This window comes from Mytilus californianus, unplaced genomic scaffold, assembly GCF_021869535.1.
Source record: "Mytilus californianus isolate M0D057914Y unplaced genomic scaffold, xbMytCali1.0.p SCAF_8, whole genome shotgun sequence".
NCBI classification, from domain to species: Eukaryota; Metazoa; Mollusca; class Bivalvia; order Mytilida; family Mytilidae; genus Mytilus; species Mytilus californianus.
In genome coordinates, this window is record NW_026262734.1 from 99,882,725 (window position 1) to 99,897,895 (window position 15,171).

Here is a 15,171-nt window from a genome sequence, read left to right on the forward strand (position 1 = left end):
GTTCACAAGGTAACAATCCGCAGCAAGACATGTCACCCTACCACGATACACTATCATTGTGATTCTGAGCCAACAGGTCTTTGCTCTTACTCCTAAATGCAGCTTCGTTAGCGGAGAAGCAGCAAATACCAATTTTCAGGTCTTTGGTTTGACCCAGCCGGCGCAACATACAATGTTCAACATTATACAAAGGTTTATATCATTTGACAAGCTCCCAGATTCTAAATTTAACAGAGACTACCAAAGATGACATGTCATAGATCTATCATCAATAACAAATTCATTAAAATATAAACAAAGGCAACCACTGACCTGGTTTCCAACTTGGGGCTGTTCTATTAAAACATAAAGGGTAACCAGGGAAGGCACTTAGAAAATGGGGTTATCATCTATAGAGGCAATCTTAAAATTACTGTTACATTTTCACTAAACAACACAACACATAGTTGGGATTTCTAAGTGCTTCCTTGTGACCCATGTATGTCTTTAGGGAATAATTCCTAGGACAGACCCATCATCATGAGTACTCAGCCTTCCCCCTTTTACCCCAATTAGCTGAATAAGAAAGGTACAATGAAGAATGAATAGAAAATTCACTGAACTCATTAATATGGGTATTACAAATAACAAACATTCAAGCACTTTGTATTTTGTTGATATAACTGAATTCAGATGAAAATTTACATTTCATGAGAAACTGACTTTTTTATTTTAGAGTCAACCCGAACATTTGGTTTAAAACAGAAAATATTTTCACAGAACAATTAACTAGTAAATGAATATTATTGCAGTCATAGCAACATAATCATTTAACTTAGTGAAAGTTTAGAAATGTACACAAGTCCAATTTACCCCGTATATCAATATATACACTGAGCTCTCATCTCCTCATAAAAATATAAAGTTCACTATACACAAATAACATGTCAGTAATTTTATGGGGTAATGATCTTGCTTTAGTTCAATTTAAGGCGGTTTTATATATCTTCCATTTGATAAAGTAAACACAGACAGCTTTGAATCTTCTTAAATCCTGAAAAAAAGGAAAATAAGTGTAAATATTTGTTTTTTTTATTTTACTGTATTTTGAATTAGAGATTTCTATCTCTGTATTGCAAATATCTATACTGAGTACATAAAGTTTAGCAACATATATTTTAATCAAAAAGTTTTAAATGCAAATGTTAGATTTTGCAGAAATAAATTTTTAATAACTGTTTTTGTAAAGTAAAACATGTACCTCATTGTTTACTTTCTTTTTAAAAATATATTTATTGTTATGTTTAGAAGTATTGTTTATTCCAATTTTGAAATATGAAATTAAAAAATATGTGTTTTGTTAAACTTTTTTTACTCAGTACATCTTTACATAACTTTTTTTTCCATTTTTATTTTCATTCAGTTGATCATCAGGTGGCAATGGTTTACTTTTTCTTGACCAGAGCTTGCAGTGAGGTGTGAGGTATTATCCATGATGAGGCCACACTGATAACATTTAGATGAAGAACATCAATAAAAGTGCTATTCCTTAGCCTGAGTTTATCAAGAGTGTGAAGTGATTTTGTACCATGAATTGATACAGTATATATCCTTTTCTATTACTCTTGCAATGACTGGCCAAGAGTACAATCTAGTTATATTGATTTGTTTACCAATAGGTGTAATAACACCAAATCATAGTACGTCACATCCGATTTCATACGAAAAAGGGTTGAAAAAAATATTCCCTTGAATTTGAAACTTATAGGAAATAAACCCTGTATTTCATTGCAGAAAAAAATTTCTGAGTCATAAACATATATCTTGGGTGTTTCAAAGCACCATTCTTTTTTTAATTGCTGTTCCTATAAAATATTTTGGAAACTTCAGGTGACATGGTTACTAAAGCTTGTTAACAGAGAAAAAAAGGGCTGAAAATTTGATTGGTTTACTTCCGGTGATGGTTATTATCTTATATGCAATGAAATGTTATGTGAAATTTTCAATGTAGTACTGGACATGATAAAACTTTACTCATGCCAAGTATTTCTTTATTTGAAACAAAGATAAATTCTGCACAATTTTTTGAAAAATAACAATTTAACTAAGACTAATAGGGGAAAATCAATGGTGGTATTACTCCTAAAAACAAACTTTCAATGCTTTTTTAAATGCAGTATAAAAACAACAAATGTTATTAGTGTTGTAATCCTTTATCAAAAGAGGTGAAATTTATAGTTCCAAAATTTTTAATTTTTAACCGACTAAAATATTTACTCTGGTGGATAGATGTCTCATTGGCAATCATACCACATCTCATCCTTTTTATATTAGACAGACGCTGTCCACTTACTAAGTTTTCATTCTTTGCGAACTGTTACTTTTCTTATGTAGTTGAAACTTGCAATCATCTATAATAGTGAATGAGTTTTATAGTAAAGATACTTACTTTTTTATGACCTGTACTACATCTTCATCACATAATACATGATCTCTTCCTACTTTTTGTGGCTGATGTTTTACTGATGTTCCCCATACCAAGGCACTGAAAAATAAATATAGCCTTGAATTTCAATATATATATTATATGGTAAATATGTATAACATTGTGAAACCAGAGTTATCAAAACCTTCTTGTGCCGGGGAAAACTGTACCTTTGAACCATAAGAGGAGGGTAAAAATAGCAAGGGTGCAGTACAGAACCATATGCAATAGAAATAAATGTGGATAGTGTCCACATGTGGACACAGATGATGCCCCCGCTTGCATATCATATAGCTATAAAGGGACATAACTGAAGAACGGTAAAAGTGACGCTACCCAAATTTGAACTTGATCTGAGTTTTGTGGTAATAAGCATTGTGTGTAAGTCTCATAACATTTGGTTGAGGCTAACTTAAGTTGAGAACAGAAACTAAAAATTCAGCAATTTTTCTGTTTGTAAACACGCATAACTCTAGAACGGTTGTGTATAAGTTTTATAACATTTGGTTGAGACAAACTAAAGTTAGAGAACGGAATGAAAAATTCAGCAATTTTTATGTTTATAAAGGGACATAACTCAAGAATGGTAAGAGTGTCACCACCAAATTTCGTACTTAATCTGTATTATGTAGTAATAAGCATTGTGTATAAGTTTCATAACATTTGGTTGAGGCAAACTAAAGTTAGAAAACGGAAACAAAAAAATTGTCCTTATCTTAGTTTTGTGGTAATGAATATTATGTATAGGTTTCATAATGTTTGGTTGGGGAAACTTAAGTTACAGAATGGAAACTAAAAAATTTGCAATCTTTCGATTTATAAAGGGGCATAACTCAATAATGGTTAAAGTGACACTACCCAAATTCAACTTGATCTGTGTTTTATCAGTGGAAGTCAAAATTAAACATTGCATAATGCATTGATTGTAGTTGATTCAACTATAATCATGGACAAAGGAAGATAACTCCAATTTTAAAAATTACTTGATATTTAGCAGAAAATAAAAATTTTGCAATTTTTCCATTTATAAAGGGGCATAACTCTAGAGCGGTGAAAGTGACGCCACCAAAATTCAAACTTGATCTGTGTTTTGTGGTAATAAGCATTGTGTATATAAGTTTCATAACCAGTCAGGGGACTTACTTAAATGAGTGATTTTCTAAATCACTGATTCAAGTAACATTATGTCCATAAAGGTTGGAAGTAAGAGTTGTCTTTCTTTAATAATCACCTATTTAAGTAGTACAAATTAATCACTAGACTGAGTGATTTAATTTTTTTGTAGCTTTAAATATAGAATACTAATGATCCAGGGACTATTTATGTTGCTAAAATTATCAGAACCAACATCTGTGTTGATAGGATGACCGGGTCATGTCAGGTGATGACCTTGTACTAAATCTAGGATAATGACATAAAAATCACTTGTTTAAGTATCATACCTCAATTTCCTTCCAAAAAATCACTTCTTTAAGTATCATTATTTTAATAACCCCCACTAATTTCAACACCCCCGAACAGTGAAATTTTGATGGCGAACAGTAGAATTTTATTACATAATCTATAAGATGAAACCTTGAATTTTACAGGAAAAATACTCCCACTGCTGGGAAAAATCTGTTAAGAAAGTATCAGTTCATTATGTAAAGCCATTTTTATAGCATTTTTTCAACTAAAATAGAATTTGCAGCTAAATGATTGCATCAAAAGCATAAACCTTGCTGCTTAAAAGAAGCAAAAAGTTCATTTTTTTCAATTTTACTAATGAAAAGATAATATCTAAACTTATGTGTTTAAAATTTTGGTAAAACTACAAAATCACAATTTGTGACAAAACTTCGAATTTGCTACTTAAATAAGTGATTTAAAAATCACTTATTTCAATAAGTCCCCTGACTGATAACATTTGGTTGAGGCAAACTCAAGTTAGAGAACGGAAACTAAAAATTTTGCAATTTTCCATTTATAAAGGAGCATATCTCTAGAACGGTTAAAGTGACGCCACCAAAATTCAAACTTGATCTGTGTTTTGTGGTAATAAGCATTGTGTATAAGTTTCATAACATTTGGTTGAGGCAAACTCAAGTTAGAGAACGGAAACCAATTTTGGGAGGTACGTACGTACGTACGTACAGACGGACAAGGGTAAAACTTAATGCCCCCACCGCTACGGCGGGGGCATAAAAACAGACAACACCATGGCAAAAAAGAAAAAGAACAAAAAATAAAATTAGTAATAGTCCACAAAACACTACAGAGAACCAGATTGAGCAACAGAATCCAAGAATGAACCCAAGTACTGTGGAAGGGTAAGCAATTTCTGCTCCACTATTGACATATGCAGTGTTATGTGGGTCTCATTTCAGTCTAAGCATGATGCGGGATTGACCTATTTTTTTGTAAGCGTGACTCTTGAAAGTAAAATTATTGTGTGTGAAAACAGGAAACATGAAATTACAAGCGTTATTATTACAATGATAAGTGGGATATGGGAATCTGACAAAATAAATAAGTGGGATCCAGGATCAGAACCCCACCACACCCCGTTATTACTCCTGTAATATATTCAATTGAATTTTGATTCGTCAAAGCTTACTTCGCTATTACATTTCATATAGAAGATATATTGTATAATTATAAGGCCAAGTAATAATGCTTAAATTGTTTTTTTCTCTAAAGGCAACAGGGCATATAACAGTAACTTTCACACTATTCAGATCCCTTGTTATTTGAGCATGCACCTATTATTCTTTTTGCCCAGGTCAAACTGCTATATTGTACTATACATTCATATTATATGAATGTGTCTTATAGAAGTTCAATTTAAGTTTGATAATTACGTAATTTGTTGTATTATATTATTTGTTTTGTCTAATTTGTCTGACCTCTTAACATCTTACCACTAATTATAATTCATGTGCCAATGGTTGATCGAAATAAAACTAAAATTCCTAAATTCAATAGTTCTGTCAAACAATTTGAATGCATGATAAAATGCATTTATCAGATTGTATGAAATGAAGATCAAATACGTGAAATATAAAGCTTTAATCACACAGATAAATGAGTGTCTCAATTTTTATTTGCAATACGTTTCCTCCTAAATAAACATAAATTTTTCATATAGATCTATATAACATGTAAAACAGAAACTTTTATTTAATTTATTTTTACATTTATTTCGTAAGAAACATCCTTCAAATTATATTTTGGATAATGTTGCAGAATAATGGTGAACAAACTATTTCCTTGCTTATCAATCATATCAATTGCATCAAATATAAGCTTCAATTTCCTCCTAAATAAATATGAATAATTCATATAGATCTGTATCAACATATTTAACAAAAACATTTACTTTATTTGTATTTTCATTTAAATCATAAGGAAATTCCTACACATTATATTTTGAATAAAATTGCAGAATGACACTGAAAAAACTTCATGACCAATACATTTTTCATTTAGATCTATATAACATATTTTATAACAGAAAATTTTATTTTATTTATATTTTCCTTTATTTTGTCAAAAACTTCCTACAAATTTTGTTTTTAACAATATTGCAGAATGATGCTAAACAATCTTTTTTCCTTGCTTACTGGAGCTAGGATGAAAGGGTTGTCACTTGGCTAAAAGCCATATGCTGCACTTGTGATGTATATTTCTATATTGAATGACATGCAATTGCTTTACTTTTAAATTATTAAAATCTATTCAAATATAGTTAGTTATTCAAAAATGTTTTTTAATTGTGTGAAATAAAACAATAACCTCAGTCTTTGATTCATTCAATGTGTGTTTAAATTAACTTTAAAAAAAAAACTGATATTACCATTAACTTTGAAAATTAATATCATCATTTTTTAATATATATTTTTTTTCCAAAGTCAATAAATTTAAATTTGTTTTCAGAATTGTACAGGTATTGATAAAATTAGAAAAAGCAATGTATTCACTGCATTGAATTTTTTTTTATATATATGTGTTAAAAATGATTTAATACCTTCATGTACAGTTATAGATATGCATTATTCAATTTCATTTTAATCCCAAATTCACTTATATTGAACCCATTAACTCTATAAATGTGTTTCTTGAAGCTTCATTCGCCCTTTTTACATGTTTTATTTTAGATGATCATGTAAGAAAGAAAATGAAGACAAAAAAAAAATCAGGTTGAATCTGAGGAAAAACAACCCTATCAATATCTGGTCCAGACTAAAAATAAAAAAACTTTGTGTTGTGTAGGTTGATTAGTTTTATTTCCAAAAAAAATAAATTCTGAACTAAAAAGAATATGTCCATAGTACACGGATGCCCCACTCGCACTATTATTTTCTATGTTCAGTGGACCCTGAAGTTGGGGTCAAAACTCTAATTTGGCATTAAAATTAGAAAGATCATATCATAGGGAACATGTGTACTAAGATTCAAGTTGATTGGACTTCAACTTCATCAAAAACTACCTTGACCAAAAACTTTAACCTGAAGCAGGACAGACGGACGAACAAACGAACAGACGCACAGACCAGAAAACATTATGCCTCTACTACTATCTTAGGTATGGGCATAAAAACCTGATTTGAATATGTCAAATAAAGTATTCATTTGTATATCCTGACTGTATATTGACATCAGAAACTGACAACGCCTTTGAAATTAACAAAGGAGCTTTTCAGAAACTAAATACTAATACTTATAAAGAAATCTATTACGTTTTGGAAATATGGTTATTGATATCTTCAACAAATTGTTTAGTTAATAGACTTACTAAATAACCAAATAAGTAACCAGAGAAAAAAACAGCAATTGTACTTTTTTCTTGTGTACTTATTTTCATGAATAAGGTAGTGCAAATTTTGCAATATCTCAAAATATATACACATATAATAGTCTTTTTGTATGAAGTGAATATGAATGAATTTTAATTTTCATAAAGTCTGAATGGTTTTACAATATAAACAAATCATTTATAAAATAATGATTATCAAAGCATAGTCGTCTGTTAAAGATATTGCCCAATGAGGTTGAATATCACATTAAAGGTGTCATATTTGCTTGGCTTGGGTTGGATATTGGTTACTTTTTGTCCATTTATCTTAAATTTGTTTTTCTTTGGTTTTGATCAATTGTGTTGTTCAACATGTTCAAAACTGTTTTACAGTTCAATTAAATTTATTTCAGGTCACTGTTCATGTTCAGTTATAAATCTAGGCAATGTTATTTCAAAAATGGGTTTTATATGCACATAAATTGCATCTGTATTTGTGTACCGGTATTATTTTCATAAAACCTTCGGCAGGAAAATGCCAAGGTTGGGTGTAGTAATGACATAGGTTGGCAAAGTGTAGTGGTCCATCCCCTGTTCAAGTACCATAGGTACTCGCATATAAGTCGGAAGTTTGGGAGTTATAAATTAATATGATTCCTGCACTTTTCATTGATGTTACCGACTACTGCAAAAAAAATTGCCCAAATTTTGACCGACTTATATGAGGGTCAAGACTGAATCCTTAGATTTTAAGGCTGAAAAGGGGATCCGACTTATAGTCAAGTAAAAATGGTAGACATAAAGTGCCCTCAATAATCAGTGAGAGTGAAGTAATCCTTTATCTCAGTTGGTAGATAGGAAGCTTATTGTCCTTTATGTATAATACAGGTGAGAATGAATCGCAATAGAAAATTACAACATTGTCACCTAAGATAATCAAAATCAAGAAACTTTGTGCTTGATCTGATTTACTTTTTTGGAATTTAACACAACTTTCAGCACTATTAACTACTTCATGACGACCAATTTCTATGGTGGAGGAAGTGGGAGTGCCTGGAGAAAACCTATTACCTTCAGCAAGAAAACTGGCTATCCTAGTCAATAAAGATTTGAGTTGAAAGCACCTGCAACATGCTGGGTAAGAACTCACAACCTCAGAGTTGACAGGGTAGTGGTACAGTTGTTGAACTACTTTTAAGACTACTTGGCCGCCAAGGCCCCATTTTGTGTTTGAAGTTTACAAGCCCTCTAACCAACTGAGAATTAGAAGAACTCTCCGAACTTAACTCACAAAGGCTGGCTTCTACTCAAGATCACTCACTCTTCCTATGCCCAGAGAGTTGTCATACAATTATAACTATAGACAACACAAGCCTTTCCTTGATAGTATTTGTATCAATTATTAACAAACATCGGTTTCTTAGTTCGGTATCAAATATCAGTTATCTCAAGAAGTTCTTTTACGATATGTAGCTATTAATGAATATCAAATATGAGTTTTGACAATCACAGCTTAAAATATACAACTGGGTCAAGATGTACTTGACTTCATTTCAGGTAGGTGACAATAGTAGCCTTGTCTTCAAACCTTCTGTCCATATCATAAACTTGGATATGCATGATGGCTTGTTTCAAAGCTATGACATTTTCACAGATGTGGTTAAAAATTTCTGGATAATTGGGAAACCTGCAAGCCCCAATGTGATGCAGCTTCAGCAAATAAAAAGTCCCTAGTTTCACATGTTAAATTCTCTGCAAATTCAGTTCTTTACAAACATTTAATAACTCTAAAAGTTTTTACAACTTTAGAAATATTGAACCAACTGTCTCATAACTTTAAGAGATGGCAGGGGAGATTTCTTGCTCCAGAAAGGGAAATGTTTAACTTTAAGAAGACAGTTGAAAAGGTGTAAATGCTTAAACTGGCTAATATTGGGTGAAATCTGTAACATTCAGAGACATGTCCATCCCCTCAAACTTGTCCAATCCATAAAGAGGGTCTATTTATTGTCACTGTATGCCCAAACATATCTAGCTTGGGTAGGATGCTTAAAAGTGTCCCTTCACAAACAGCTTATAATCATGTTAATATTTTTGAAAACATCCAAGCATGTCAATCTTGGTTAAAATCCTATCCATGAAAACATTTCCAAACATGATGATTTGTTTGGATAATTGTTGATTCATAAAAAAGGAACAAGAGTGCTAAAAAATATTTTGCCGTACATCAACCCCCCAACACCCGACTTCTCCAAAAAACAGACAAACCAACAAAGACAAACAACAACAAACCACACATAGCGTGACTTGGTACAGGCACAAAATGAGGTGGAATAAACCAGTTTTACGTATGCACCGACCTCCTCTTTTGCCTATCTAGACTTTATAACATTCATTTTGAGCTGCTGCATCAATAAACAAAAAAGCACTTGGAAAGTTGTGCATGTATTAGTAGTTTTTTAAGTGTAGTCGTGAAAAGTTCTGAGAAAGATGCACATGTGTTAGTTGTTTTAAAAAAGTAGTTTTTTTAGTGTAGTCATCGTAGTATTGTAAAGTTTGAGGTTCTTTCCATATCATTAAAGTTGGTAACTGGATGAATTCCAAAAGGTGTGGAATGAGGGAACAGTTGGTGCATCGCTTACAGCATGCATCACCTGCCATCTAGACTAGTACCATAATCCAGATTTGCCAAACTAAAGTATGCCAATATATATACAGTAAACTAACTAATTTTTACAAGCACCTTTATATTTTCACGAATGGGAAAATTATACAATAATAAATCATGAACATGATGAATATAAGTATTCCCAAAAAATAAATAATCAGGAAAATGTGAAATTGTTAAAAAGTAAATCGTCGCCTTGTAGGTTAAAAAGGACTAAATGGGAAATAAAGTATCAGCAAAAATAAGTTGGTTTACACTCTGAACATTTTTTAAGGCAGCAGGTCAACAATGGTACATAAATAATATGAACATGTGGTACATTTGCCAATGACACAACTCTCTATCTGAGACCAAATGATGTGGTACAAGTTAGTTTAAACAATATAAACTCAAAAGGAAACATCTTAAACAAGCAATCCCCCTCTCAGTAATAACTGAGTTTCTTTCACTTGACTTATATAAAGTTAAATATTATTTGTCAAATTATTAATTAGTGTCATATATAAAATACAGTTTGTTTGTCAATTAAAATAATCTTTAAAAAAAACACCATTTTATAAGTACATCAAATGTCCTGTAAGATTCATAAATAATTAACCATAACAATTGTAAGCCTTTTGTATACCTGTGACAAATACCTTGGTAATCTTATAAATCACTGTATACACAATAACAGGATAATCAGTGAATCAGATATTATTCTGATTTTCTATAAGTGACTTTAAGTAAATAAATTAGATGTTTAACAATTCATGAAATTTACTTAATCAAGTAACACTCTTTTATTTAATACTTATTTTTATTGTTTATAATCATAACAAATATTTTTAATTAACTTATTAATTCATACAGAATTATATCATAGATTGACAGGACTTGACAATCTATTTTACAAATATTGACTTACATTTGGTCCCACATCCACCATAACTATTTACAATTTTGAAATCTGCCATAATTTTTCGTATACATTTTCTACCTAAACCGCCAAATTTTATACCAACTATTAAAAAAATCCTGCTGTATGGTAATATGATTTTTATAACACTCAACAAATGAATAAAATCAAGTGGAAATTATAGGTTTCATAACGAGTGAGAATTAGATATCGCTTGACATCAACTTGAGTTATTTAATTTCAATATAATAATAAATGAGCCTATTATATATTATTAGTATTATTATTACTATCTAAATTAAAAAATCAAGATTTGATATTAAGCGGTATCCATTTCTCATGAGTTGTTAAACCTATTTCTCTTATGGTCAACGCTCTTATTGTGTTAAATAAAAAATTCTGTGAATCGTTGTGCTAGTCTTTTGCGCATACAAAAATGACATCATATGTCCTGTTCTGGCTTAAACATCAGACATTTTAAAACTTTTTGTTCGCTTCAGAATGTAATAAAACTTGACAAAAAGAAGATTTTCTGGTGAAAAGTGTGAGTGTTTTTTTATATCATTGAAGAAATCACATTTGTCTGTTGCCTTCAATTGCCTTAACCTCTGAAAGTCATCAATAGCCTAACGAATAGCCAATGGAAATGTTGTTATATAGTCTTATGAAGCTGGATAAGCCAATCAAATTAATTCATTATTCGTATCACTTTTTCCTATCACACTCCCTACAGTGCGATACCAGAAATATCTTTTCATGTAAGAAATAGTAACAGGCCACAACAGTAAGAAAATTTAATTTTATCGTCATCATTTTTTTAATGGAATAAGTACAAATGTCTTAATATAATCTTTCATTGTGAACAGTGTTATGTTTTGTGCATCTCGCCTATACGAGTCATCACTCCTTTCCTCCAGAATATGACAGTTACCTTAAGACTTAAGGAGGAGTTGAGTGCTTCTACAGCAGTTGGTTAAAATTTCTAACCAGTTGAAAGGTTTGGTTTGATGAGACAAATGGAAACAAGTAAGAATTCTAAATGAACTGCAATAGAGAAACAATTAAAACCTACCAGTAGTCACAGTAAAATACATAAAATACAGCAGTAATTTTGAACGATAAAGGTAATCAATAACAACTCTTTATGAAAGGCATGTATCCATTTTTTGAGAGTTTGGAATTTTCAAATCATATTTAAACATACCATTTAAATTCTTTCATAATGCTTCTGTGTAGTTTGTTGCAGAAATCTTCCACTGAATTCCTTCCACCTTTCAGTACAACAGGTGCTGTGTAATCGGGTAACTGACCTTTAGGTTTTGTGTATCTAAATAAAATAAAAGTCATAAAAAATGAAAATAGATCAATATTAAAAGGGGGAGGGTTTGGTACTCATAAAACTTGTTTAACCATGACAAAGATAGCATGCTTATCCCATGCCAGGAACCTCATCAATGGTTGTCTTTAGTTATATAGCCAAATTTTGCATATTTGGTAACAGTGGCAAAATGGTTTCGCACACCTGGCAACATTATGCATTTTTGATATTTACTCTCACTTTGAGTGCAATCCTTTATGTTTGCTTATTTTACGATCTTTTCAACCGTTTGTTTTTGCTGTTTTCACTCTATCTTTTACAGTTTTCAAACAAATATCCAAATATGCAATAAAGGGTAAACATTGTCATTAAAGGGTAATAGCTCCTACAAGGAGAGTAAAATGAAAATTAAGGTAATGTTAATTTATTTGTAGATATCACATTGCTGATCATGCTGATCAGTTATTCCAGTTTTACAGTTATTCCAGTTATTACAGTTTCTCTCAACCTTTCAGATTTTTAAAGATAATAAACCTGACTTAGGGTCCTTATGTTTTTGTAAGAGGAATGGGTACATGTTGTAACAAAATCAGTAAAAATAATTCTGATAACAAATTTCTTTAGGCTCCAACAATAGATATAAGAAGATGTGGTATGAGTGCCAATGAGACAACTCTCCATCCAAGTCAAAATTTATAAAAGTAAACCATTATAGGTCACAGTACGGTCTTCAACACTGAGCCTTGGCTCAAACCAAACCGTAAGCTATAAAGGGCCCCAAAAATTACTAGTGTAAAACCATTCAAATGGGAAAACCAACGGTCTAATCTATATAAAAAACGAGAAACGAGAAACACTTATGAACCACATCAACAAACGACAACTACTGAACATCAGATTCCTGACTTAGGACAGGTGCAAACAAATGCAGCGGGTTTAAACGTTTTAATGGTACCAAACCTTCACCCTTTTTTTGAAACAATAGTGTAACATCACAACATAGAAAGACACACTATAAAATATCAACTGAAATAGCTTAACTCAATCAAAGGACATATTAACACCATTGAACATACACTGAACAAATAAATTTGACCTATGATACAATGTAAATACAAAAATAAACTAAGGGAAGAATAATAAAAGTAACATGTTATATCGGTATGAAAAGTTAAACAATTAAAGAAAGACAATATGCTCGAACAAAAATATCAGCCATTTGCAATAACTTTAAACACAGGTAAATGATAATAATTTTGTTGTTAGGTATACGTGCACAATTCCAATAGAGAATGGAAATATTTTTACAAAATAAATAATATTGATGTTCATAGTCATGATAGTACGAAGTGAAAATTTATAGTAATACCAAACACTTATAAAAGCTGGTATATAGACCAGATATAACCCTGAATAACATTAAATAACAAAAAAGCAATACAATTAGTATCAACAGGTCAAATAAACAAGAAAGTACGATTTGAGAGTACTCGCAGTTACTGACAGCTAGTTAAAAGCCAAAACAATTAATAATAAAAAATCATGCATCAATAGCATGAATAGCTCACATTTGCATCATTTTAAATCCTATAAAATTAAGTATTGAATGGTGATTATCTGACACTGTAGTTGTCTTCTATCAAACCTACACACAACTAGTAAACTTCATTCAAAACATCATATAAAGTTTGAAAAGTTTTGTCCTTGAATTTTCAGCTGAGACAATTTTTTACAACTGACCAATCAGAATCAAGAGTTGCCTATGACGGCCATGTTTTTTATCCCATCAAAGTAAAATGAAGATATGCAATACAAAATGTCCTTACATTATGCATGTCAAACTATAGTAGGGCAATAAGTCCCCTTGGTTGGGAAACCTTGCAACATCATAGCCATCTTGCACCAGTGTGCCTTCTGAGTGACACAGAATGGAGTCTCTCATTCATTATTTCCATTAAGTTTTAAAAGATTTTGTCTTGTAGCTAAAAGAAGGCAAAAATTGAAAACTGACAATCAGACTGAAACATATTAAATTAAAATGTAATTTTGCATAGGCTGTTAGAAGTCAAAGGGAGATAAATCTAAAATTAAATTTTCATTTCTATCAAAAGAAGACTTTTTTGTTGAACAAACTGAATGTGATTATTTTTCTTTCTAATACTGGTTATTTCAAGCATAACTGTCAAGTTTTGTCATAATCAGTTCCAGTTTGAGAGAAATCTAGTATAATGTAAGACGACTTCTACAGCGATTTGAGCAAAATTTCTTCGAAAAATCCAAATCACGATGCATCATGATAGAATATAGTGTGAACAAATAAATGATCAAATATTCATCTCATCTGCATACAAATAGTTGATGATGATACAAAAGATGACTCTAAGATGTCAAATACCACTAATGGACCTCTTTGGCTTAATTTTAAAGTCCCTTTTGGTCTATTTATACCTCTCATTTTCTCAAAATTTTAACTTTTAAGGCCAATAAATCAACATTTTGGGGTAACTTTCACACATTTATGCAAGAAATGTGATAATGAATGAGGAATTGAAGTGTTAAAGCTGAATAAACTATCCATGTTAAAGTTTACTGACTCCATTGAGGTTTCAATAAGTCCTAACGTAAAACTTAAGTTTACGCCACGCTCCAGAGAGGGACATAAAATGCTTCCCTTTAGTGAATAATTTGTTGTTACTGCATCAAAAATAATTTCATTTACTTCTAACTGAATATTTCTTAAAGTATAACTGAAGAAAAAGTTTTCTTTGATAGCAAAATATAGGAAATAAGGAGAAAAAGCTTCCCAAAACACTGAGTATGGCATGCTCAGCCTACTAATAGTCATGGTAGAGCCCTATTTCTCTTAAAATGTGTTTTTGACTCAATCCACTCAGAATATTTCATTATTGCTATATTTCACTGAAATAGCATGAAATTTTAACAAATGAGAGTACATACAAGGTCAAGGGTGCATGTGCAGCTTCCCTAAATAGGAGTAATACCACCATTGTTTTTCCCCTATTAGTCTTTGTTAAATTGGCACTTTTCA

At 31.1% G+C, this 15,171-nt stretch overlaps 1 protein-coding gene across 1 annotated transcript in view; it reads right to left on the reverse strand.

Moving 5' to 3' along the window:
• Positions 1–685: 685 nt before the first annotated feature.
• The window catches only part of LOC127710636 (GTP-binding protein 128up-like), a 31,627-nt gene continuing 17,141 nt past the window's right edge, over positions 686–15,171 (reverse strand). The window contains exons 8-10 of the mRNA XM_052216576.1: positions 12,009–12,131; positions 2,429–2,524; positions 686–1,033 (exon numbers count right to left, since the gene is read on the reverse strand). Of these exons, the coding sequence (XP_052072536.1) occupies positions 1,027–1,033; positions 2,429–2,524; positions 12,009–12,131 (226 nt within the window). The 3' untranslated portion in view covers positions 686–1,026. The remainder of the gene's footprint in view (positions 1,034–2,428; positions 2,525–12,008; positions 12,132–15,171) is intronic.